The 27605-nt window shown below is 45.2% G+C and overlaps 1 protein-coding gene across 9 annotated transcripts in view; it reads right to left on the bottom strand.

Moving 5' to 3' along the window:
• Positions 1–27605, bottom strand: part of CACNA1B (calcium voltage-gated channel subunit alpha1 B) — a 353504-nt gene that overhangs the window by 307451 nt on the left and 18448 nt on the right. For all 9 annotated transcript variants that reach the window (XM_067471871.1, XM_067471870.1, XM_067471872.1 and 6 more), the window contains exon 3: positions 22237–22376. In XM_067471871.1, coding sequence (XP_067327972.1) covers positions 22237–22376 — 140 coding nt within the window. The remainder of the gene's footprint in view (positions 1–22236; positions 22377–27605) is intronic.

Genomic DNA, 27605 nt, shown 5'->3' with positions numbered 1-27605 from the left:
ATTTGTTGGTTTGCTTTGCTAAAAATGTAATACAAATGTCTGGTTGCTCCTGACACGATAAATGAAACAAATAAAACCAGAGGCACTCCAAGTGGTCAAATGAAGGACTCCTTGGCCAAGTAAACAAAGGACAGGACCATTCAGCCTGCAAACCACATGGGCCTGACCCAACAGGCTAACTTGGCCTAAATTAGTTCCCTATATTGCAAAATGCAAGGTTGGACAGGCAAATGCTCATACACCGCCTGCAATAATGCTCTGAGCCTCCATGTGCTTAGGAAAGCAGCCTGGCACCGATGATGCTAGTCTCCCGTGTTTTAATTGCACCGAAATGTGCAAAACCGATGCCTTGATTAATGAGCCTGCCTGATGCTCTGCAAAGGGCCCTAAGAAAAGGTTGGCCATTTCTCCCCCTTCCTCCCTTCGGGCCCCCAGGCAGCCCAACTGCAGACTTTGCGGATAATGCTCCGCAATGATGTCACAGGTGAAATGCCAATAACTTCTCCCTGCTTAACGTGAGCGGCGGAACAAGGAAGGAGCTGTTTAAGTCGGCACTGAATGCAGAAAACAGCAGGAGATGGAGAGAGAGAGAGAGGATGGAAAAATGTTCCTGTCACATTTTCTCCCTCTGCTTTCTTCTCCCAGGCATCGGCTGCTGTATAATGACCATTTGTTTCATTTCCCTCTCGCAGCCAGGGAGCAACCACGGCTTTTACATCTCTTTCTCTAATGTGACTAGGAACAGCCCTAAACTTCGGCCTGTCAGTTGGTGCTTCTGACTATGGTTAGCTTCGATTCCAGAGTGCAGAAGGCTGTGGGGTCTGCCATTTGTGGTGGCATCTTCAAGTCATTGGCAAGCACCAAGGTGCTTGTTTATAAAGCTATTGTCCTCCCAACTCTGCTATATGCCTGCAAAACGTGCACTGTCTACAGATGTCACATGCAACTCCTGGAACGATTCCATCAGTGCTGCCTCCGAAAAATCCTGCAAATCTGTTGGGAAGACAGACGGACAAACGTCAGCATGCTGGAAGAAGCAAAGATCACCAGCATTGAAGCGATGGTCCTCCACCATCAACTCCGCTGGACCGACCACGTTGTCCGGATGCCTGACCACCGTGCCCCAAAGCAGTTGCTCTACTCCGAACTCAAGAACAGAAAATGGAATGTTGGTGGACAGGAAAAGAGATTGAAAGATGGTCTCAAACCCAACCTTAAAATTTTTGGCATAGACACTGAGAACTGGGAAGCCCTGGCCCTTGAGCCCTCCAGTTGGAGGTCAGCTGTGACCAGCAGTGCTGCAGAATTTGAAGAGGCACGAATGGAGGGTGAAAGAGAGAAACGTGCCAAGAGGAAGGCACATCAAGCCAACCCAGACCGAGACCGCCTTCCACCTGGAAACCAATGCCCTCACTGTGGGAGAAGATGCAGATCAAGAATAGGGCTCCACTGTCATCTACGAACCCACCAGAATACTGATCCTGGAAGACTATCCTACTCGGCCAACGAGGGATCGCCTAAGTAAGTAATACATTGTCAAGTGATGGCAATCCTATCACAAGGTTTTTATTTATTTACAGTATTTTTATTTATTTATTTACAGTATTTATATTCAGCCCTTTTCACCCCGCAGGGGACTCAGGGCGGATTACAATGTACATATACATAGCAAACATTCAATGCCATAGACACACAACATATATAGACAAACACAGAGGCAATTTAACATTCCAAATTTTCTTAAGAGTATTTTGGCCACCAAGGGAGCTGTTCCTTCACTGACCATTTGTGACACTGATAAAGTACTTCCTCATTCTTTGCATGCTTGCTGGAGATTTTTATGGCCTCGTAAATTAGTTAAATTTGCGTCCCTGCATAAGCAGTACCTGAATTTCCTACTTGACAGATACAACTGTCTTTCAGGCTGCAAAGGTCGACAGCAAGCAACACAAATTGGTCAGATGCTCACTCCAACACATGCTGGCTTCGAACGCATGACTTTTTGGTTAGTAATGATCTTAATGCAGCTGACTCCCAGCCACTTGCGCCACAGTTTTGTCTTTCTCTTCCTCTGAAACTGAGAGTATGTGACTTGCCAGAGGTCACCCAGTGGGTAGCGATAGCTGAGTATGGATTATATCATGGGTCTCATGATAAGGGAACAATAAGCCACTTGTTGTGCATCTTCAAGCCATTTCCAATTCATGGTGATTGTAAGGCAACCCTCTTCATAAAGTTTTACCATTGCCTTCCTCTGAGGCTGAAGGAGTGTGACTTGACTGAAGTCACTGTTGTAATACAGCCTGAGGCTTCTGGGGCTGATGGATTCACTGAGGATTTAGAGAGGATTGTGGGATTGCCTGTGGGATTTCCTGGGGCTTGAAGCGATGAAGATTCAAGTCAGGGGAATGATGCTTCTCTCGGTGAGAAATCTGACTCGGAAAGTGCGGGGCTTCAAGTTCAGTCAGAGGAGCCAGAAATTGCAACATTAGATAAGGAGTCAGGCAAATAATTAAGTGATATAGAAGACTCGATGCGGCTTACAAAGGCCAAGGCCTCAATACACAACATAACAACGTAACAATACAACATAACAATACAAACCTAAAGCAAATTAAAAACAATTAAAGCAATATTAAACAACAAAACAACAAGCAACAAACAATACACCAAAACACAATAAAACTGGCCGGGCCAGAGTAAAGGATACAGAATTAAAAGTGCTGATGTGACAGGTGGTATATAAGGATTATAGGGTAAGTGCAGTGTGCAGCGTGTGGCAATCTTAGTTCTAATAAAGTGCTTCTGGGACTTGGTATTGAAGATTTCCTATTCTGGGAAGGCACATCGGAACAGCCAGGTCTTCAAGTTCTTTCTGAAGACTGCCAATGTAGGGGCCTGTCTAAGATCTTTGGGGAGGGTGTTCCAGAGCCGGAGGGCCACCACAGAAAAGGCCCTGTCTCACGTCCCCACCAAACGCGCTTGTGACGCAGGCGGGATCACAAGCAGGGCCTCTCCAGATGAACCTTGCATGCCAGAGGTGAGGGTGAGTCTTCTTCCCCCGTGCCTTTGCCTCCAAAGCTCCTCCTCCTGACTACCCACAGGTCTGTGGGAAGAGCAGGAGGAGAAGCCTGCCAGGAGTGCCATGTGGCTGGCTCAGGGGGTCAGCAGCCATTTTTTAGGGGGCAGACTAGCCAAGGCACCTTGGCGACCCCCAGAAAATGGCCAAACGACCCACCTTTGGGTCGCGACCCCCAGATTGAGAACCACTGCTCTAGAGACAAGAGTTCAAATCCACACTCAGCCATGAAAACTCACTAGGTGACCTGAAGCAAGTCACACTCTCTCGGCTTCAGAGGAAGGCAATGGCAAACCTCCTCTGAACAAATCTTGCCAAGAAAACCCCATGACAGAGTTAATTAGGGTCATCAGAAATTGGGAATCACTTGAAGGCATACCCAGCAACCACAAAATTAACAGATTTCCCTCTGCAAGCCATAACTTGGCTCCTCAATAAACAATAGCTTTTTTAAAGTCGGAGGCGGCTAGAGAAACTCTAAAATACACAATCGGAAGGAAAAACAATCTACTGGAAGCACGAAGTCTACTTGTCTCTTTGGCTGTTGCTTAATCATCCATCTAGTTCCCCCGAAAGTAAGCAAAAAAGTGGCAAGAGGCATTTTTTTTTCACTCTGCAAACAGCAAACGAGCGCTTTCTGGGAAGGTAAAACATCCCATTTTAAGCAGTACACTATTAGGCTCAAGTTGAGTTCAACACCATATCGATCCAGGAGGAAGATTCCAGATACACTTGATTTATTGTTTTCCCCCAATTAGCAAGCTCTAAAGCCAGAATCCTAAAGGCAAAAGTACCAACATAATTATTGCAGGATTTAAGGGAGAGATAAGGGAGGGTGCCAAGAAAAGGCGCATAGCAACAAGTGTTAACTTTTATCTTTTGTGAAAGCCAACGTGATGTAGGCCACGGTTCAAACCTTGTGCAGACCACACAGAATGAAAGGAAGGGGGAGAGAGGAAGGATGAAAGAGAAAGGAAAGAGAAAGAATGAGAGAGAAAGGCAAAGGGAAGAAAGAGAGAGAAGAGAGCAAGAGAGAAAGAGGAAAGAAAGAGAGAGAGAGAGAGGAGAAAGAAGGGAAGGAGGAAGCAAGGGGGAGCGAGAGAGAGGGGAGGATGCCGGGAAGTTGGAAAAGGTATCTCCTCCCACAGCACCCTTTGGATGGGTGTATCAGACCAAGAATGGGAGACTCCCCACACGTCCCCATTAAGACCCCCTCTTTCAAATCCCTGGAACCCCCTTTTCTCCTCTCTCTGAGCTCAGACCCTGTCCGAATGCATCTGTCCGAATATATCTGTCCAAACGCATCTCCTTCTATGTCCCTCCACGGAGTTTAAAATCCTTTGAGGAGGCCCTGCTCTCGACCCCACCTTTATCACAAGTGAGGTTGGTGGGGACGAGGAGCAGGGCCTTCTCGGTGGTGGCCCCTCACCTGTGGAATTTGCTCCCTGGGGAAATTAGGTCGTCGACATCCCTCCTCCCTTTCAGAAGGAAACTAAAAACATGGATATGGGACCAGGCCTTTGGGTAATCTGGCAGATAGACAAAGGACAACGACGACTAGAGTTGGATAGGATTATGACAATGCGGAATGAACTTATGGATTTTGAACCTGGCAAACATTGAACACTAGAGTGGCTTTTATTAGTTGTTACTGGATAATTGGATTGTTTTAACTTTTTATAATTGTTGCTACTATGTATTTTATCTTATTATGTGTATTGCTGGCATCGAATTGTGCCTTTTGTAAGCCGCCCTGAGTCCCCCCTCGGGGGTTGAGAAGGGTGGGGTAGAAATACTCGAAAGAAGAAGAAGACCCTGCTTACCATAAGGAAAGGGTCACAGGAAAGGTGCGTCCTTAACCCCATTCCTCAAACCCAGCTCCCTTGAAAGGAAGAAAGGAAAGGATCCGAGGATAGAAAGGGAAGCCTTGTAAGTTCCCCATTACTGCCAACTGGACGGATGTTCCTTGATATTTTGGATGAGGACTAAAAATTGCTATCTGGCAACCTGCACATTTTTGGGAGGCGCGCAAAAACACATCTGCGGGTCTCCAGAATTCAGTCAACATAAACGGATTGAGGTTCAGCCAAAATGCCCAAGCCTAGTAATTTGAGCCAGATAAGATCCCATATGAATTCAGACCCGAGGGGCCACATTTTGCAAAGGACAATGATGTTCTTGTTCTCATGTTTAATGCACATAGATATGACAGGACTGAATACAACCAAAAACGTCACTCCATGAGCAACATGTTTGGCTTTCAATCAGTCAGAGCCCCAATTCTTGACAACACAACCTCTCTGGTCACTCCAAAAGCAACGACTATATTTCTTCGATTCTAAAATGCATTTTTCCTCATACAAACATATCTTTAAAATGGGATGCATCTTAGAATCAGAAGTGTGCTTAGTGCATGTGTGAGAGAGGGTGTGATTTCTTCTTTTGGTTGTACTGAAACTTCTGTTGTGCTGGTACAGCTGTACCAGGAACTCCAACTTTATTTGCTTTGTATTAAATGTTTGCTTGCAGCCCTGGGTTTCAGGGACTCTGCAGATAGGTGGCTTCCTTTGGTTGCAGTCATAGGGCAAGTCACCTGCCCATCATCGTTAAGTTTTGGTCCCGCCCCTTGCTCAGGGTAATTGGGAAGGGAAGGGAGCCATTTTTAGTTACTCTCAGCAAGGAAAGCTAATGTACAGGACGTGTGCAAGCTTCCCCTGTACAAAAGCTTCAACCCTTAAGACTTTCCGGGGGGAAACAGACTTAAGAGCATCCAAGACCTTCTGGGGGAGAACAGTCTTAAGAGTCTCCAAAGATTTCCAGGGAAACAGCCCTAAAGACCAAAGAACTCCAGCTGGAGAACATCTAAGCCTTTACTGGTAGGTCCATTCGGCGTTCGAGAAGCAGTTCGACCTAGTAGCGGAGCCCAGTTCAGTAAGGGTTAGATTACAGTCAGCCTGGGAGAAGTTAAAAAGGGGATTTTCTACTTAAAGAAGAAGTAATTGAAGACAGTTGCCTGTCCTTCGTGGGCAAGTTTAGGAAGCTACCAGTTGCATAAAAGCCTGAAATCACTTGTTTATCTTTCTGAAGACAAGAGAAGTTTCTGTTTGATTGTTCATTAATAAAAGACTTTGTTATACTTCACAAGCCATCTAAAGATCATTTGTGGTGGAAAACCTCTGAGAACCTCTTCTTGGGCTCCCTGGCTTCCTGCTGGGCAAAGGTTGCACGTCTTGTTCTAAAGACAATTCTTTACAGGCCCAGAACATCTGTACTGAAACTTCTAAAGGACAAAAAAAATCAATTGCACTATGTTGGAAAGAGCACTACCACAACCTCCTGAATCGCAGCTCCAACATGGCTGAAGAAGTCCTGCAACAACAAACCAAGGATGAGCTTGCAGTACTGCCTAGTTTGGAAGAAATCAGCAATGCCATCAACCAACAAAAAAATAACAAAGCCAGCGGACCTGATGGGATCCCTGCATAAAACAAAACAAAGCCAGCGGACCTGATGGGATCCCTGTGTGCTGTACTGAAAGCAGTGTGTATCTTACAATTGATTGGTGCCTTAGAATAAAGCAGACGTGCACACCGAATGCCCTCTAGTTTTATTTCAGAATCTTTTCTTGCCATTTCTAGGCTTGGAGAAGCCCGTATTTGGTAGGCCTGGGCGATTTCGTTCGTTAATTTTGTAATTCGTTAAATATTCGTTATTTTTAGCAATTACAAAATGAATACAAAACATATTTTCAAACCCGGAAGTGTTTTTAAATATCGAAACGGCATCCTCCATCTTTTTTACAGGCTTCCGCCCGTTTCGGAAATGACGTTTTAGGGATGGAGGATGCTGGGTGCGCTGGGAGCCAATCCTGCGCTCCCAAGCACCGTGGCTGATTGTGATTGGGCGGGCTGCCCTTTAAAAGCGGCTCCATGTGGCCGCATTGCTCATTGCTGGGGAAGGCGAGGAGACGGGAGGTTCGGGAGGGAGGCTTGGCTTGCATTCATTCATTGCTTGCATTCATTCATTCCCTGGGCTGGGAGCAGCGGGGAGGCTTTGCCATTCGCTCCACAACAGGGCAAGCATTTTTAAATATTTCTGAAAAATATCTTTCTTTTATTCTTAAAAAAATTCAAAAAATATTCTAAAAAAAGAAAAGACCCTTGTGTGCCTGTGTGTGAGAGTTTGTCCCTGTCCTGTGGCTGTGTTCGCTCCACAACAGGGTAAGCATTGTTAATTTTCCATTTTTAAATATTTCTGAAAAATATCTTTCTTTTATTCTTAAAAAAAATTCAAAAAAATATTCTAAAAAAAAGAAAAGACCCTTGTGTGCCTGTGTGTGTGAGTTTGTCCCTGTCCTGTGGCTGTGTTCGCTCCACAACAGGGCAAGCATTGTTAATTTTCCATTTTTAAATATTTCTGAAAAATATCTTTCTTTTATTCTTAAAAAAAATTCAAAAAAATATTCTAAAAAAAGAAAAGACCCTTGTGTGCCTGTGTGTGTGAGTTTGTCCCTGTCCTGTGGCTGTGTTCGCTCCACAACAGGGCAAGCATTGTTAATTTTCCATTTTTAAATATTTCTGAAAAATATCTTTCTTTTATTCTTAAAAAAAATTCAAAAAAATATTCTAAAAAAAGAAAAGACCCTTGTGTGCCTGTGTGTGTGAGTTTGTCCCTGTCCTGTGGCTGTGTTCGCTCCACAACAGGGCAAGCATTGTTAATTTTCCATTTTTAAATATTTCAAAAAATATTTATAAATAAATATTTCAAAAAAATTCAAAAAATATTCTAAAAAACGAAATTAACGAAATTTCGTAAATACTGAACTTTTTCAAAGGAAAGATTTGTAATTATTTTAAATATCGAAATGCAAAAACCCCCCAAATACAAATCGATTTTAGAAACAAATTTTTGCGTTGTTACCCAGGCCTAGTATTTGGTGTTTGGGTTGTAGACTGGGCTTCCAGCCTTACCAAGGTGGCCACATTGGATCCCAGTGTCCTCTCTCTTGTCCACTTCTCTTGCTGCTTCTCAATGGATGGGACAAACAATCCCAACCGGCGTCCGCTTTCCTCTGCACCACTGCACCAGCAAATAAATACAGCACAGTCCGAATTTGACAACAACTGTTTCTTGTTTTGCTTTGTGGTGGCTCTGCAGTTCTGGGGCTCTTTTTTTGCAAATAAATTATGCTTGGCCTCGACACTACATCTGCCCAAACAGGCCTCCATAATACATCTGTTCCGAGTTGCTGACAGCAGTTTTCCATGTCTGCGGCTTTTTGCAATTCTGAACTACTTAAACGTATTCAGCGGAAACCCATAGAGCGTCATTTAAATATCTAGGATGCCAAACTGCCGCTTTGCCGAGTTTGTTCCGAACTCAGGTGGCTTTGCAAGATGTCAAAGGAGCGCTGCTCAAGTGCTCAAGTGCTGAATTCACATCAATGAGAGACACCAAACGGCCTCTTCAGAAAACCATCCAAACTTTGCAATTCTGAAAAAATAATCAAGTTCGGATTGTATATGCGGTTCAATATGTGTTGGATGTGATCCAAAGAAGAGGAAGGAGGGGGGATCCCAAAGAGCGATACCTGCAAGAAGCGCTGCTTCAGCAGCAACACAGTTACGACCATAGATCATCTCGCCATTTTTGTCTCTCGCAGCTGGAGATGATGAACCGATTGGTTGGATGCCACCTTGCATTGCAGAAAGGCAATAAAAAACGAATACATCTCAACAGACGCCAGGCAGGCTGAGATACTCTTTTTCCCTTTAGGAGCAATCCATGTGGTTGTGGCCAAATGTTTTCCCTCAAACTCAAGGAAAATAATTTTGTGCCCATGTCTTTCTAACCAGGTCCTCAATTGAGCATTTTACACTGGGAAAATGTGATTTTTGGATATGGGAATAGTTAAGCAAAAACTTGTGTGTGTGTGTGTGTTTGTATTTGTGTGTATCTATATAAATACAAATGTAATGTTTGTTTGTGGGATTAACATAACTCAAAAACCACTGGATGAATTGCCACCAAATTTGGCCACAAGACACCTACTAACCCAAGGAGTGACATAACTAAAAAAAAATGATTTTTTCATTTGCTGGGATTTATAGTTTACCTACAATCAAAGATCATTCTGAACTCCACCAATGATGGAATTGAACCAAACATGGCACACAGGACTCCCATGACCAACAGAAAACACTAGAAGGGACATTGACCTTGAGTTTGGGAGTTGTAGTTCATCTACACCCAGAGAGAATTGTGGACTCAAACAATGATGGATCTGGACCAAACTTGGCACAAATATTCCATATGCCCAAATATGAACACAGATGGAGTTTGGGAGAAATAGACCTTGACATTTGGGAGTTGTAGTTACTGGGGTTTATAGTTCACCTACAATCAAAGAGCATTCTGAACTCCACCAATGATGGAATTGAACCAAACATGGCACACAGGACTCCCATGACCAACAGAAAACACTAGAAGGGTTTGGTAGGCATTGACCTTGAGTTTGGGAGTTGTAGTTCACCCACATCCAGAGAGCATTGTGGACTCAAACAATGATGGATTTGGATCAAACTTGGCACGAATATTCCATATGCCCAAATATGAACACAGATGGAGTTTGGGAGAAATAGACCTTGACATTTGGGAGTTGTAGTTACTGGGGTTTATAGTTCACCTAAAACCAAAGAACATTCTGAACTCCACTAATGAAGGATGTCAACTATATATCTATATAAATAAAATATAATGTTCATTTGTAGGATTAACAGAATTCAAAAACCACTAGATGAATTGACACCAAATTTGGACGCAAGACACCTAACAACTCAATGTATGCCCTTCACTAAAAAAATGATTTTGTCATTTGCAAGTTGTGGTTGCTGGGATTTATAGTTCACCTACAATCAAAGAGCCTTCTGAACTCCACCAATGAATCGAAACAAACATGGCACACAGGACTCCCATGGCCAACAGAAAACACAGAATAGTTTGGTGGGCATTGACCTTAAGTTTGGGAGTTGTAGTTCACCTACATCCAGAGAGCACTGTGGACTCAAACAATAATGGATCTGGACCAAACTTGGCATGCATACCTGATACACCCAGATTTGATTACTGGAGGGGTTTGGGAGAGATTGGCCTTAAGTTTCAGGAGTTGTAGTTCACCTACATCTAGAGAGCACTGTGAACCCAAAAGCGGGTGGATCTGGACCAAACTTGGCACGCATACCTGATACACCCAGATTTGATTACTGGAGGTGTTTGGGAGAGATTGACCTTAAGTTTTAGGAGTTGTAGTTCACCTACAACCAGAGAAACTGTGACCTGAATCAAATTTGGCACACAGAATCCTCATAACCAACTCAACCTACTGGAAGGGTTTGAGGGGACTGACGCACCATGGTGGGAGTTGTAGTTTACCCTGCAGTCAGAGATGCACCAATGATGCATCTTAAAGCAAACTTTATAAACATGACAAACTACGTACTGTTGGAGTTTTTGACATGATATCAGTTGTAGTTCACCCACAAGCTTATGCATTTTGTACAACCCAGTTCAAAGCATATATTATGGGATTTTTGGCCCTGATCTTCTGGGTTATATGGCTGTCTGGAAGGGCGCTCTGATTCTACGTTGCGTCCCGGCGGAGTCGTTCTGCAAAGAAATGTCATCGGAAGGCCTTCCCTGCTGCCTGCGAGGTTGGATGCCCATGTTCAAGGCAGCGTCAATGCCATCCAGCCAGGATCCTCAGCGGAAGCCAGCAGCCCCGACACACACTTCAAAACAGGAGGCTCGTGTTGGGCGACAAGTGACACGGCGCCTTATTACGGCTGTCTAATCCAAACCGGCTATTGTGCAATTATTTCCTAAAGATCAAACAGCCCTCCAGACTTTGGGCAAAGAGGAGCCGACAATCAAACCGGCCCCCGTGGCATGTAAAACATTTTGCGGCTTCATTTATGATCCTTGCCGCCCGCAACAGCGCTCATAAATAGCAAGCCTTCAGCTCAACAACCAAGTGCTTCTGGGTGAAAAACACGAAGAGTCAGCATCTCCCAAAAAAAGAAAGAGAAGGAGGAACGAAACTGAACTCTCAAGCCACCGATTCTCTCTTTTGCTTTGACAGTGTGTTCAGCCCACTTTCTCCCTTCTCCAGCTCTGAGAAGGCCGACCTCATCATGTCTTCATGGCTCTTTGTGACTCTTTCCGTTCTTCCCCCTCTCCCTTCATATACATGTCGCCTTTCTTTCCAAGTGACTTCACAAAGGGACACTTTGCCTAGCAACACACAATCCTTCACCTAGCAACAGCCAAGCCAGTGACAACACTGGATTGGCTGTTGATACTGGATTGTCTGTGACAACACAGAAGGCTACTTTGCCTAGCAACAGCCAATCCCGTGACATCACAGAGGGCCACTTTACCTAGAAGCAGCTAATCCTTCACCTAGCAACAGCCAATCGAGTGACATTACAGAAGGCCACTTTGCCTAGCAACAGCCAATCTTTCACTTTCACCTAGCAACAGCCAATCGAGTGACATTACAGAAGGCCACTTTGCCTAGCAACCGCCAATCCTTCACCTAGCAGCAGCCAATCCAGTGACATTACAGAAAGCCACTTTGCCTAGCAACAGTTAATCCAGTGACATCACATAAGGCCACTTTGCCTAGTAACAACCAATCCTTCACCCAGCAACAGCCAATCCAGAAACATCTAAAAGAGACACTTTACCTAGCAACAGCCAATCCTTCACCTAGCAACAGCCAATCCCATGACATCACAGAGGGCCACTTTGCCTAGCAATAGTTAATCCAGTGACATCACAGAGGGCCACTTTGCCTAGTAACAGCCACTCCTTCACCTAGCAACAGCCAATCCAGAAACATCACAGAGAGACACTTTACCTAGCAACAGCCAATCCTTCACCTAGCAACGGCCAATCCCATGACATCACAGAGGGCCACTTTGCCTAGCAACCGCCAATCCTTCACCTAGCAGCAGCCAATCCAGTGACATTACAGAAAGCCACTTTGCCTAGCAACAGTTAATCCAGTGACATCACATAAGGCCACTTTGCCTAGTAACAACCAATCCTTCACCCAGCAACAGCCAATCCAGAAACATCTAAAAGAGACACTTTACCTAGCAACAGCCAATCCTTCACCTAGCAACAGCCAATCCCATGACATTGATGCAGAGCATCTTCCCCCCCAAGCATTTATAGTTCGCCAAGGGCCAGACAATGGATTCTGCTGCTTCCTGACCCAGCACACATAACTGGGTTCCTGTTTCCTCTCTGTGAATTCTCTGGCTTGTGCACTGGACCCTGGCCCAAAGATCAGGGAAATGTAGTTCTCCAAAGGACATTGCCCCACTCTCCACCATTTGCAGATTCTTTGCGGACCTTTCTGCCCTCTCTGACTGACTTGGTGCCCTGGCATCACGGACTTCCTCCATGGACTCCAAACCAAGCCGCTTGGGGAAAAAGGGCCCCCGCCTGCATGTGCGTGCCCTTACTGGAAAAGGATCATATCTCAAGAACTCTGCTTATTGCCTTTATTAATTGCTGTGGGTTTTCCAATAAACTTCACTGGGATGGGGATCTTTCCTATGAAATCTATGAGTTATGAAAGACTGTAAAGGATATATGTATGAAGTGTGTGTAATATGGAATGTAATGAAATGAGGTGCACCCTCACCCCTTTTCCTTGCCTTTCCCCTCTTGAACTTTGCCCTACAAAAAGAGTATGTGACCGGGGGATTACAGTTTAAGGAATCCAATTTCCTTGGAAGAAACTCCATTCATATTGACATTGCATGGATAAATAATGGCAAATCCATGGCTTTTGTTTTTCAGAGTCAGACAAACAAAAGTCAGAGATTTTGTCAGCCAAAGCCCGGAAAACAGACTGATTGCATCAATTATGGTGTTTGTGCATGCTCCCTTGTGACAAAGGCCCCCTTTGCCCCAAGGTTGAAGATCCAGACACCACCCATAGTCACCCTTTTGGCCTATACACATCCTTTTATCGGGACCCAGGAAATCCCTTGTTCCCCCCATCCGCCTCCCTGCCGTGAAGAGACAAAAGGTGTTCCATCAGCTGGCAGGCTCCTCCCAGGCATTCCGCCCCTCTGCGCTGTCAAACTAGAGCCCGCCTCCTGGCTGCTGATTGGACAATCTCTGGAGGCGCTCCGAGGGCTCTGATTGGCCCTCTGGAGGCAACAGCGGCCGGCGATTGGAGGGAGGGTGGGACCAGCGGCCAAGCCTCCTCCCAGCTGTTCCAGAGCCGGCCAACCAGGACAGAGGGGACTGACAGGAGGCGGGCGGGAGATTCAAGCCAGGATTCCTTTGTTCTGTCTGTATAAATATGCCTGAAAATCACTGTACTGTATGCTTACTTGAGGAAATATCCCTGTAATGCATCCTTTTCAGCTGAATCGCTAAATAAACGCTTCGGTCGTTGGGTACCTCTTCAGCCTCTGGCGAGATTAATTCTTAATATTTTTGCGTCTTATTGAATTGGCATCCGCTGGCCGCTCGCCAAGGTCAGGACCCCATTCGCGGTCCTTTTAGGGACTCTCCTCGCTGGGAGAACCCCCCCAAAAGAGCTCGATATCATTTGGCAACCACGAAGGGACTGCTGCTTGAGGTTCCAGACTAAATTATAGCCTAAATTCTCAAGCAGGCGCCTTGGTCTGATTCTTTGGGCCAGCAGCGAAGGAGGAACGGCTTGGGAAAAGAGGCGCCTCTCCCAATTCGGACTTTCATTTGACCAGCTAACCAAAACTACAAATTCTCCCGCAGCCACTTCCTCCCAAGCTCTGACCTAGGGTTTCAGCACAAAGGAGCGCCAGGGAAGCCTTGATCTAAGGACTTCCAGGAAGAGGAGCGACCGACGCGGAAAGGGGGGAAGAAAACGTCCGGACGGGTAAGAAGCCAACCGCAGGCTGCCTTGGCTGCCAGGTGGGAGGGGATTCTAGGCTTTCTGAACCAGCTTCGGAGTCGGCCCACTGGGGAGGGATTCTCTAGGTCTCGGTAACAAATTCCTGGCGGGAGGTAGCGAACATCCACGTTTGAGGTCCAGAATAGCAACTCAGCTCGCTTTTGCGGCCTTGGCTGGAGCTACGCTGGAGAGGGAGCCCTTCCCTTTCGGACTGCCTAGCTGCCAAGGGCTGATCGCCTCGGGCTCTCTTGCTAGGGGACCGTTCAGGCTCTAGCCTACCAGCGGTTGGGGGGGCTACCCTGATTAGCCACTTCAGTGTGGGGCTATCAAGAGAGATGGGCGCATGTTATTCTGGGATCAAACGTCCTGCTTCATCAGAAACATCTTTTGGGAAGATACTGGCAGAATGGGGCAGGGTTGCGTCACCGACGCAGGCCAGTAGGGTAAAAAAAAATCGCATGGAGAGGTGGCCCTCCGGGCCCTCAGCAGGTGGAGTTTCGTGGCCCCTCATGGCAGTCGGATCGCTGTGAGGGGGCCAAGAGGGCCGAAACCGCCTTTGCCTCATGCTTTTTTTACCATGTGCCGGTGGGAGGCGGAAGGGGGGTAGCTGCGACCAACTCCGACCATGCAAGGGGAAGGTTACAGAGCCCCAACCCCCAGGAAACCCCCTCCAGACCCCTTCACCCTCTCCCTTTGGAAGAAATTGCTTGTTCCCCTACCATCCCATTCCCATTTCCCTTTACCCAATCTCCCTGACTCCTTCCTTCCCTTCCCAACCCCTCCATTTCCCTATTCCCTATTTATGATGCATTCATATGCCCCTCTGTCTGTTTGGGTTTTTTTTCCCACTGCTCCTTGAGGAAATGATCAGGGAAATTCTTTGTTCTCCTCCTCTCCTGCTTCCTCCTGTGCCACCTTTTTCCTTCCTTCAGATGGAAAAGGGAGGCATTGCTCATTCCCCCTTCACCAAGCTACTACATCCCTTTCTTTCAAAAGCTGAATCTTCAGTGCCTGTTTATTTATAATAAACAGTGTTTCCCCTCACCAGGAGAGACCCTGCCACTGATGTGACTCAGCTGCCTTGCAAAGGTCTCTCTCTCTCTCTGGTTTCCCTGACCCAAGAACTCTCTTCCTCTCCCCTTCTCTTCTGTGCAACTACAAAACCCATTTTTCAGGGGCAGTCACCAATGTCCCTGCCTTTCCTTTGTTTTCTCTTCACTCTCCAACTCCCCTTTTTGCTTTCAAACCCCTCCTCCCTCTCTCCTCTTGCAAACAAAGGGAGGTGTAAGGGGGGGGGGGCTTTTTCCTGCTCCTGTTTCCTTTTGCCAAGTAAAGTTTGCTGGGTTTCTCTCTCTCTCTCTCTCTCTCCTCCCCTCCCATCTTCTAAGAAGCCAGCATTCTGTGAATTTTTTTTCTCTATCCCAGAGAAATCCTGCTGCTCCCTCTTACCTCCTTCTCCAAAAACCTAAGGAAGGGATGTTCCAGAAGCATTCCCTCCTGACATTTCACCCACATCTATGGTTAAGTCTCTCTCTCACACACACGCAGTCCCTCGGATGCTTTTTTTTTCCTTCCTGGCCCTTCCTCCCTCCCCTTTCCCTGAGCGCATGTATGTGTATGTCTAAATTATCCCATTAACTGCCTTAAATATAAAGGGGGCGTCGAGGTCCAGGGGTCCCCTCTGCACAGTGAAGAGGCCCAGATCGAACTGTGGGACCCATAATCCACTCCTGCCGCTGAGGACAACTACCTGGGTGAGGTGAACAATGGGAGGTCTGTGGACTTTCCTGTGTGGAATCCAGATGGCATAGGAAGATCCTAGGAGAACAGGACAAGACCCCATGCCGCCCAGAAGAGACAGCCCCTCCTAGAGGCTGATCTGAGCCCCCACGGGGGAATGCCATCGCAGGAGGAGCAACCAGGGTCCCACAGCAACTGCCATGAAGGAAGGAGGCCCTGCCCGTTCCAGAAGCTGTGCAGAGGAGGGGCCCAAAGGAGACCACTGACGTCCCCATCAGGTATGAAAGTTTTCCCCTTTGTTTCCCCACTAATTACCCTTGGGCTGGGAAAGGGGGGGTGGGAGGGGGCTGTAAACCTTCTTTCTGACTGTCCTAGACTCTACCCCTGAGTCTCTGTGATGATGGAGAGCCGGACCTGTCTGCGGTCACCAGGAGGCGCCACGCCAGAAGGAGTAGCCAGACTGTGCCCCATCTTCTCCCTCCCCCAAGCGCCAAGGGAGGAGCCAGCGCCCCCAGGAGGCCTGAGGACCACTGCCAGATGGGAGAATTCCACCATGTGCTATCCTTCTTCATTGGGAACTCACTTGGGACCCCTGAGTGCTCCATGCTGGCTGCCATCACAGACTCCATCATCCCCTGCCTCCACCGTCTTCGCCTTCTTACTTCAGTCTTTTTTTTCCTCCAACCCAAAGGACATTCTGCCACTGGTCTCTCCCACCCGGCGGGGTCCTGCTGTTGTTGCTTGAGTTGGGCCCCGAAATAATCAACAGAATACAATCTAATCAGTCTAGAAAGAGGCCCTGGGTGCTTGGGGGGGATTGTCGAGGCTTGAGGAAATGAGTGTAGCCATTTCCCAGCCTCGAAGGGAGGATTTGATGCAGAGCATCTTCCCCCCCAAGCATTTATAGTTCGCCAAGGGCCAGACAATGGATTCTGCTGCTTCCTGACCCAGCACACATAACTGGGTTCCTGTTTCCTCTCTGTGAATTCTCTGGCTTGTGCACTGGACCCTGGCCCAAAGATCAGGGAAATGTAGTTCTCCAAAGGACATTGCCCCACTCTCCACCATTTGCAGATTCTTTGCGGACCTTTCTGCCCTCTCTGACTGACTTGGTGCCCTGGCATCACGGACTTCCTCCATGGACTCCAAACCAAGCCGCTTGGGGAAAAAGGGCCCCCGCCTGCATGTGCGTGCCCTTACTGGAAAAGGATCATATCTCAAGAACTCTGCTTATTGCCTTTATTAATTGCTGTGGGTTTTCCAATAAACTTCACTGGGATGGGGATCTTTCCTATGAAATCTATGAGTTATGAAAGACTGTAAAGGATATATGTATGAAGTGTGTGTAATATGGAATGTAATGAAATGAGGTGCACCCTCACCCCTTTTCCTTGCCTTTCCCCTCTTGAACTTTGCCCTACAAAAAGAGTATGTGACCGGGGGATTACAGTTTAAGGAATCCAATTTCCTTGGAAGAAACTCCATTCATATTGACATTGCATGGATAAATAATGGCAAATCCATGGCTTTTGTTTTTCAGAGTCAGACAAACAAAAGTCAGAGATTTTGTCAGCCAAAGCCCGGAAAACAGACTGATTGCATCAATTATGGTGTTTGTGCATGCTCCCTTGTGACAAAGGCCCCCTTTGCCCCAAGGTTGAAGATCCAGACACCACCCATAGTCACCCTTTTGGCCTATACACATCCTTTTATCGGGACCCAGGAAATCCCTTGTTCCCCCCATCCGCCTCCCTGCCGTGAAGAGACAAAAGGTGTTCCATCAGCTGGCAGGCTCCTCCCAGGCATTCCGCCCCTCTGCGCTGTCAAACTAGAGCCCGCCTCCTGGCTGCTGATTGGACAATCTCTGGAGGCGCTCCGAGGGCTCTGATTGGCCCTCTGGAGGCAACAGCGGCCGGCGATTGGAGGGAGGGTGGGACCAGCGGCCAAGCCTCCTCCCAGCTGTTCCAGAGCCGGCCAACCAGGACAGAGGGGACTGACAGGAGGCGGGCGGGAGATTCAAGCCAGGATTCCTTTGTTCTGTCTGTATAAATATGCCTGAAAATCACTGTACTGTATGCTTACTTGAGGAAATATCCCTGTAATGCATCCTTTTCAGCTGAATCGCTAAATAAACGCTTCGGTCGTTGGGTACCTCTTCAGCCTCTGGCGAGATTAATTCTTAATATTTTTGCGTCTTATTGAATTGGCATCCGCTGGCCGCTCGCCAAGGTCAGGACCCCATTCGCGGTCCTTTTAGGGACTCTCCTCGCTGGGAGAACCCCCCCAAAAGAGCTCGATATCAACATCACAGAAGGCCACTTTGCCTAGCAATAGTTAATCCAGTGACATCACAGAGGGCCACTTTGCCTAGCAACAGCCAATCCTTCACCCAGCAACAGCCAATCCAGAAACATCACAGAGAGCCACTTTACCTAGCAACCGCCAATCCTTCACCTAGCAACAGCCAATCCCATGACATCACAGAAGGCCACTTTGTCTAGCAACAGTTAATCCAGTGACATCACAGAGGGCCACTTTGCCTAGCAACAGCCAATCCTTCACCTAGCAACGGCCAATCCCATGACACCACAGAAGGCCACTTTGCCTAGCAACAGTTAATCCAGTGACATCATAGAGGGCCACTTTGCCTAGCAACAGCCAATCCTTCACCTAGCAACAGCCAATCCAGTAACAACACAGAAGGCCACTTCACCTAGTAACAGACTTTGTGGTACAAACTGACATCTATCCATACATAAACACTTTAAAATGCATATATAGAAGACGCACACACACGCACACACATTGTAATCTGTGAAAAGACATATTTAAATCCAAATAGGTTGCAGCCGTCCTTTAATATTGCAGGAAATTGGATGCTCTTGTGAAATAAAGAAGGAGAGATACAAAGAAGAAGAAGGAAAAAGAGAAGAGTGGAGGAGCCAGAGAGCAAACTCCTCACTGGATTCCAGCAAACTGAACTTGACCCACAAAATAAGTATTTCAATATTCCAACACAGTGTCAGCCCACAGTTGCCTCCCAACCTACAACAATCAAGAACTAGAGCTTGCAATGTATAACACATTAACTTCAAGGGACAACAATATCATTTCTTTGCAACATAGAGTAATAACATCACCTTCCGACGTAGCACTCTTCTTTCTTTTTTGCAAACCAGTAAAGTAGGGTCATTAGCAGAGCCTTGTGTACAATAAGTAGCATTCTTTAATTGCTTCCCAACGTGTTTGGGTTGAGTGGGAGAGTTTGGACTATTTCTGTATTTGCAAATATGGAGGCATCTACTCACATCAATATACACATGTAACTTTAGAACCCGGCATCGGTAACACAAAACTCTTCAACCGAAAACCAACAGCAACAAGTTACTCTTTAAAGGTAACAGCCAACAAATAATAAATTCATTTTCAAAAGATGTGGTTCAAAGTCCAGTCCAGGATTCTGAGCTGGGAGGATAAGACAGACAGACAGACAGACAGATAATCGAAGGAGCTGAGAGAGAGAGATAATAGATAGATGATAGACAGATAGATAGATAGATAGATAGATAGATAGATAGTAAAATGATAGAGGATAGATAGAGAGATAGAAAGATACATACATACATACATAATAAAATGATAGAGAGGGTAGGTAGATAAATAGAAAGAAAGAAAGATAATAGAATGATAGGGAGGATAGATGATAGTAGCATGATAGAGAGAGGGGATAGATAGATAGATAGATAGATAGATTAGATAGGGAGAAGGATATATAGATAATAGAATGATAGAGAGGATAGATGATAGATAGAAGATAGATAGGTGATAGATGGTAATAGAATGAGAGAGAGAGAGGATAGAGAGAGAAATGATAAAGAGGATAGATGGATACATACATACATAATACAATGATAGAGAGAGAGGGTAAGTAGATAAATAGAAAGATAGATAGATATATAGATAATAGAATGATAGAGAGAGGGGATAGATAGATAGATAGATAGATAGATAGATAGATAGATAGATAGATAGATAGATAGAGTAGATAGACATAAAGATATATAGATAATAGAACGATAGGATAGATGATAGATAGATAATAGAATGAGAGAGAGAAGAGATAGACAGGGAGATAGATAGATAGATAGATAGATAGATAGATAGGAGAGAGAGGGGACAGATAGATGGATACACATACATACATACATACATACATACATACATACATAAAATGATAGAGAGAGAGGGTAGGTAGATAAATAGAAAGATAGACAGATATATAGATAATAGAAAGATAGAAAGATAGATAGATCGATAGATAGAGTAGATAGATACAGTAGTAGACATAAAGATATATAGATAATAAAACGAAGAGAGGCTAGAATAGATAGATAGATAGATAGATAGATAGATAGATAATAGAATGAGAGAGAGAGAGAAGATAGAGATATATATGATAGAGAGAGAGGATAGATAGATGGATACATACATACATAAATAATAAAATGATAGAGAGAGAGGGTAGGTAAATAAATAGAAACATAGACAGATACATAGATAATAGAATGATAGGGAGGATAAAAGATAGATAAGAGAATGATAGAGAGAGGGGATAGATAGATAGATAGATAGATAGATAGATAGATAGATAGAGTAGATAGACAGAAAGATAGATAGATAATAGAATGATAGAGAGGATAGATGATAGAGATAGATAGATAGATAGATAGATAATAGAAGGATATAGAGAGAGGATAGAGAGAGAGAGAAATGATAAAGAGAGAGGATAGATGGATACATACATACCTAATAAAATGAGAGAGAGAGGGTAAGTGGATAAATAGAAAGATAGACAGATATATAGATAATAGAATGATAGGGAGGATGAAAGATAGATAGATAGATAGATAGATAGATAGATAGATAGATAGATAGATAACAGAGAGATAGAGATGGGGTAAATAGATAGATAGATAGATAGATAGATAGATAATATAGAGATAGAGATGGGGTAAATAGATAGATAGATAGATAGATAGATAGATAGATAAGATAAAATAATAGAATGACAGCGAGAGAGGATAGATAGATAAATAGATAATTAGATAGATAGATAGATACATAGATACATAGATAATAGAATGATAGAGGGAGGGAGGGAGGGAGGGAGGGAGGGAGGGAGGGAGGGAGAGAAACAGATAGATAGATAGATAGATAGATAGATAGATAGATAGATAGATAGATAGATGATAACCACTTCCCCTGTCACAAACACAAACTTCCATGAACCCCAAGGGGACACATTTGGAACAACTCAAAATCCAACACAATTACTATTTTCTCTGTATTTTCTCTACACATTCAGACTGTTTTTCGTTGACTCCTACAACCAAACACATACACCTTTTTCTAATCCAAGTGCCTTCCTCTTGCACTTTACACCTCCCAGCTCCATTTCAGAGTACAACCAATCAAGCAGTGGGTTGTTGTGGATTTTCCGGGATGTCTGGCCATGTTCCAGAAACATTTATTTATTACTGTATTTTGCATTATTTTATTGTACTCTTATGTTTTATTTATTTTATTGTGATGTTTATTTTGTGTTTTCGGTTTAATTTTGTTGTAATGCATTTCTGGACTTGGCCTCATTGGGGAGATGGTGGCGGTGTATAGATAAAATTATTATTATTATTATTATCATTATCATTATTATTATTATTATTCTCTCCTGACATTTCACCTGCATCTATGGCAGGCATCCTCCGAGGTTGTGAGGTTGAGAAACTGCAAGTCGCTTCTGGTGTGAGAGAATTGGCCGACTGCAAGGACGTTGCCCAGGGGATGCCCGGATGATTTGATGTTTTTATCATCCTTGTGGGAGGCTTCTCTCATGTCCCCGCATGAGGAGCTGGAGCTGATAGAGGGAGCTCATCCGTCTCTCCCCGGATTCGAACCTGCGACCTGTCGGTCTTCAGTCCAGCCGGCACAGGGGTTTAACCCACTGCACCACTGGGGGCTGCCATAGATGTGGGTGAAACGTCAGGAGAGAATGCTTCTGGAACATGGCCAGACAGCCTGGAAAATCCACAACAACCCAGTGATTCTGGCCATAATAAATCAAGCATTTCTCCATATTCTGTCTCCAGGAAACCTATGGAAAGGCCGTATGTCATTTCCAGGAGAGTGCTTTGTATTCAGAAAGGAAACACTGAGCCATCTGGGTACGGTTCACCAACATTCGGCTCCCCAAAATGCAAAGTCCACAAAAAGTTGACTATTACAGGCAACAAGAGAAAGGTCTTTCATCGGCGGCTTTGCTATAAAACCTTAAGAGCTTCACGTCCTTATCCTCACCTCTCCGATAACAGTAAGCATGAAAAGCCGCTGAGCTCTCCTCAATTTTACTAAGGCGTTTACAGAAGGGGAGAAAAAAAAAAGGAGGGCAAGAAAAATCACTTACCCGGTAAGGACAACCACAAAATCCATCACGTTCCAGCCGTTTCGGAGATAAGAGCCTTTGTGAAAGACAAAGCCCAGCGCAATGATTTTGATGCCAGCTTCAAAGCAAAATATTCCAATAAAGTATGGCTCGGTGTCATCCTGAAAAGATAGCAAGGAGGAGAAGGAGGATATATTAATGGGTTGTTCACTGAAGGCAGTTCCTAAACACCTATGCAAATGACGGTTGGCCTGAGGTGCATCTGCACTGTAGAATTAATGCACATTTGGCAACTGAAATGGCTCAAAGCTATGGAATCATGGGAGTTGCAAGTCAATGAGGCATCAGCACTCAGAGGACTCAAAACTACATTTCCGATAATTTCAAGTTAATATGTTATTGAAACATTTCATGATTGGAATCCGAGTTTTCCGGGCTGTTCCAGAAGCACTCTCTCCTGACATTTCGCCTACATCTATGGCAGGCATCCTCAGAGGTTGTGAACTCTGTTGGATACTAGGCAAATGGGGTTTATATACCTACTTGACGTCACCTTGAAGTTGTTGTGGCCCAGTGTATATATATTTGTGTGTATGCGTGTATATATGTGTATATGTGGTTTTGCTAATGTGTTGCAATTTTTTTTGGCTTTTTAAGTCTCTTCCGCTGTGTTTTTCACTGTTTTCATGAGTGATGGTCACTCGTTGGCCTGATAGGTGTACTGTGTCCAAATTTGGTGTCAATTCGTCCAGTGGTTTTTGAGTTATGTTAATCCCACAGACGAACATTACATTTTTACTTAAATACTAGCTGTCCCCTACTACGTGTTGCTGTGGCACAGTCTATATGTATGTGTTTTGTGTGTATATATTTGTGTATATGTGTGTGTGTATATTTGTGTATGTATGTATATATATGTTTGTGTATATTTATGTTATTTTGCACATGCGTTATAATGTTGTTGTTTTTAATTTTCTGGCTGTTTAAGTCTCTTCTGCTGTTTTTTTCAGTGTTTTTATGAGTGATGGTCACTTATTGGCCTGATAGGTGTATTGTATCCAAATTTGGTGTCAATTTGTCCAGTGGTTTTTGAGTTCTGTTAATCCCACAAACGAACCTTACATTTTTATTTATATACTAGCTGTACCCGCCACATGTTGCTGTGGCCAACCGTCCCTCCCTCTTTCTTTCCTTCTTTCCCTCCTTCCTTCACTCCCTCTTTCCTTCCCTCCTTCCTTCCTTCCTTCCTTCCTTCCTTCCTTCCTTCCTTCCTTCCCGTCTTTCCTTCTCTTCTTCCTTCTCTATCTCTTTCCTTCTTTCCCCCTTTTTCTTTCTCTTCTGCTGTCTCTCTTTTCTTCCTTTTCTCTTTCCTTCTTTCCTTCCCTCCCTCTTTCTCTACATCTTCCCCCCTTCCTTCGCTCCCTCTTTCCTTCCTTATTTCCCTTTTTTCTTTCCTTCTCTCCTTCCTTCCTTCTCTAACTTTGCATCCTTCCCCCTTTTTCTTTCCCTCCCTCTTTCTCTCCTTTCTTCCTTCTCTACCTCTTTCCTTCCTTCTCTCTTTGCCTCCATGCTTCATTCTCCCTTTCCTTCTTTCTTTCCCTCCCTCCCTCTTTCTTTTCTTTCTTTCTTTTTTTTTCTCCCCTTCCCTCCCTCTTTCTTCCTTTTTTTCTGTATTGTCATTTAGCTTTTCATCATTTAGTTTTGGGGGTTTTTAAAGTTCCTTCTGTTGTGTTTTTCAGTGTTTTTATGAGTGAAGGACATACACTGGGTTGTTGGGTGTCTTGTGTCCAAATTTGATGTCAATTCGTCCAGTGGTTTTTGAGTTATGTTAATCCCACAAACGAACATTACATTTTTATTTATATAGACTAGCCATCCCCGCCACACGTTGCTGTGGCGCAGTCTGTGTATATGTGTTTTTTGTGTGTATATATTTCTGTATATGTTTATATATGTATTTGTGTGTATATGTGTGTGTGTGTGTGATTTTGTGCATGCGTTGTATTTTTGTTTTGGGTTTTTTTGGCTTTTAAGTCTCTTCTGCTGGGTTTTTCAATGTTTTTATGGGTGATGATCACTCGTTGGCCAGATAGGTGTCTTGTGTCCAAATTTGGTGTCAATTCATCCTGTGGTTTTTGAGTTATGTTAATCCCACAAACCAACATTACATTTTTATTTATATAGAAGATGGAATGTCCAAGGTGGTAGAAAGAACTCTTGTCTGTTTGAGTCAAGTGTGAGTGTTGCAATTGGCCACCTTGATTAGCATTGAATAGCCTTGCAGCTTCAAACCCTGGCTGTTTCCTGCCCCGGCGAAATCCTTTGTTGGGAGGTGTCAGCTGGCCCTGATTTTTTCTACTCTGGAATTCCCCCAGGCAGGAAGCAGCCAGGCTGTGATGCTGCAGGGCCATTCAATGCTAATTAAGCTGGCCAATTGCAACATTCACAGTTGCATAACACAGACAAGAGTTCTTTCTTCCACCCTGGATATTATTCGACAGATATATAAACCCCACTTGCCTAGTTTCCAACAGATCTCACAACTGATGAGGGTGCCTGCAATAGATGTGGGTGAAATGTCAGGAGGGAATGCTTCTGGAACATGGCCTGAGAGCCTGGAAAACTCACAACAACCCAGCAATTTCACATTAAACTGCACTGTATGGATGCACCCTTGTTTCTGCACATATGCTGTCATCTCACACAATGACGGTCAAAACACATCACAAAGGATCCAGAAATTGATGCTTCGAAATGCTTCCAAGTTTCTAGAAACTCAATAGTGTTCACTACTATCGGTTCCCAAAATACGTTTTCTCGGATTCCTGTTCGGTTGAGGTGTGTTGCACAAAGAGAGACTTGGGTAGGGGGGTTAAGCGGAGTTAATACGAGCGGCTGCACAGAGAGCCTGGGGTTAGGATCCCGAATCGGAGTCATTAGCCGAGTGAAAAAGCTGTCAAGTTCAATAAGGGAGAGGCCTGCTCTGCCCTGCCGCCATGTCAGAAGCATCCGCAAAAGCAAGGCAAACGGAGCCTTGGGATGACAAGCAGCACATCCTTGTACACAAGAGAAACCTGCAGGAATTAGTTACATCCAGGGCCATGTGCTTCGGCTTCTTCTCCTCTGCCAATGCGGCACGAGAGACGTCCCAAAAGCCATCCTTGGAGGCCAAAGGAAACATTTCACCGTCAGCATCCACTACAGGGAATGGAAATCGACCCTCTAATCCAGGCATGGTCAAATCCAGGCCCGCGGGCCGGATGCGGCCCCTTGGGCTCTTTTCTCAGGCCTTCCTCTCTCTCACCAGCCTATCCTTCCTCCCTTCTGTCTTTCCTTCCATTCTTCCCTTCCTTCCTTACCTCCTTCTTTCTCCCTCCTTCGTTCCCACCCTTTTGTCCTTCCTTCTCTTTTTCCTTCCTCCTTCCCTTACTTCCTTCCCTCCCTCTTTCTCCTTCCCTCCTTCCTTCCCATCCTTTCATCCTTCCTTCTTTCTTTCCTTCCTCCTTCCATTCTTCTCTTCCTTCCTTGCCTCCTTCTTTCTCCCTCCTTCGTTCCCACCCTTTTGTCCTTCCTTCTCTTTTTCCTTCCTCCTTCCCTTACTTCCTTCCCTCCCTCTTTCTCCTTCCCTCCTTCCTTCCCATCCTTTCATCCTTCCTTCTCTCTTTCCTTCCTCCTTCCATTCTTCTCTTCCTTCCTTGCCTCCTTCTTTCTCCCTCCTTCGTTCCCACCCTTTTGTCCTTCCTTCTCTTTTTCCTTCCTCCTTCCCTTACTTCCTTCCCTCCCTCTTTCTCCTTCCCTCCTTCCTTCCCATCCTTTCATCCTTCCTTCTCTCTTTCCTTCCTCCTTCCATTCTTCCCTTCCTTCCCTGCCTCCTTCTTTCTCCCTCCTTCGTTCCCACTCTTTTGTCCTTCCTTCTCTTTTTCCTTCCTCCTTCCCTTACTTCCTTCCCTCCCTCTTTCTCCTTCCCTCCTTCCTTCCCATCCTTTCATCCTTCCTTCTCTCTTTCCTTCCTCCTTCCATTCTTCCCTTCCTTCCCTGCCTCCTTCTTTCTCCCTCCTTCTTTCCCACCCTTTTGTTCTTCCTTCTCTTTTTCCTTCCCCTTACTTCCTTCCCTCTTTCTCCTTCCCTCCTTCCTTCCCACCCTTTCATCCTTCCTTCTCTCTTTCCTTCCTCCTTCCATTCTTCCCTTCCTTCCTTACCTCCTCTTTCCTCCCTCCCTCCATCCTTCCCATCCTTTTGTCCTTCTTTCTCTTTTTCTTTCCTCTGTCCCTTAATTCCTACCTCCCCCTTTCTCCTTCCCTCCTTCCTTCCCACCCATTCGTCCTTCCTTCCCTTTTTCCTTCCTCCTTCCATCCTTTCCTTCCTTCCTTCCCTCCCTTGTTCTCCCTCCCTCCATCCTTCCCACTCTTTCATCCTTCCTTCTCTTTTTCCTTCCTCTCTCCCTTGCTTCCTTCCCTCCCTTTCTCCTTCCTTCCTTACATCCGTCCGTCCTTCCTTCTCTTTTTCTTTCCTCCTTCCATCCTTGCCTTCCTTCCTTCCCTCCCTCTTTCCTTCCCACCCTTTCACGTCCTTCCTTCTCTTTCCCCTTCTATCCTTCCCTTCCTTAGTTACTTCCCTTTTTCTCCCTCCTTCCTTCCCACCCTTTAATCCTTCCTTCTCTTTTTCCTTCCTCTGTCCCTTTCTTCCTTCTCTCCCTCTTTCTCCTTCCCTCCTTCCTTCCCTTCCAACCTGTCATTCTTCCTTCCTTCTTTCCTCCCTCCTTCCATCACTCCCTCTTTCTCCTTTCTTCCTTACCTCCCTCTTTCTCCCTCCTTCATTCCCACCCTTTTGTCCTTCCACCCTTTTGTCCTTCCTTCTCTTTTTCCTTCCTCCTTCCCTTACTTCCTTACTTCTTTCTTTCTCCTTCTTTCCCTCCTTCCTTCACTTCCACCCTGTCATTCTTCATTCCTTCCTTCTTTCCTCCATCCTTCCATCACTCCCTCTTTCTCCTTCCTTACCTCCCTCTTTCTCCCTTCCTCCTTCCTTCCCACCCTTTCGTCCTTCTCTTTTTCCTTCCTCCTTCCCTTACTTCCTTACTTCTTTCTTTCTCCTTCTTTCCCTCCTTCCTTCACTTCCACCCTGTCATTCTTCATTCCTTCCTTCTTTCCTCCCTCCTTCCATCACTCCCTCTTTCTCCTTCCTTACCTCCCTCTTTCTCCCTTCCTCCTTCCTTCCCACCCTTTCGTCCTTCCTTCTCTTTTTCCTTCCTCCTTCCCTTACTTCCTTACTTCTTTCTTTCTCCTTCTTTCCCTCCTTCCTTCCCTTCCACCCTGTCATTCTTCCTTCCCTCTTTCCTTCCCACCCTTTCACATCCTTCCTTCTCTTTCCCCTTCCATCCTTCCCTTAGTTAC

This window comes from Anolis sagrei, chromosome 11, assembly GCF_037176765.1.
Source record: "Anolis sagrei isolate rAnoSag1 chromosome 11, rAnoSag1.mat, whole genome shotgun sequence".
Taxonomy (NCBI): domain Eukaryota; kingdom Metazoa; phylum Chordata; class Lepidosauria; order Squamata; family Dactyloidae; genus Anolis; species Anolis sagrei.
The sequence above is the reverse complement of the archived record's forward strand: the minus strand, read 5'-3'. Positions and strand labels throughout refer to the sequence as shown.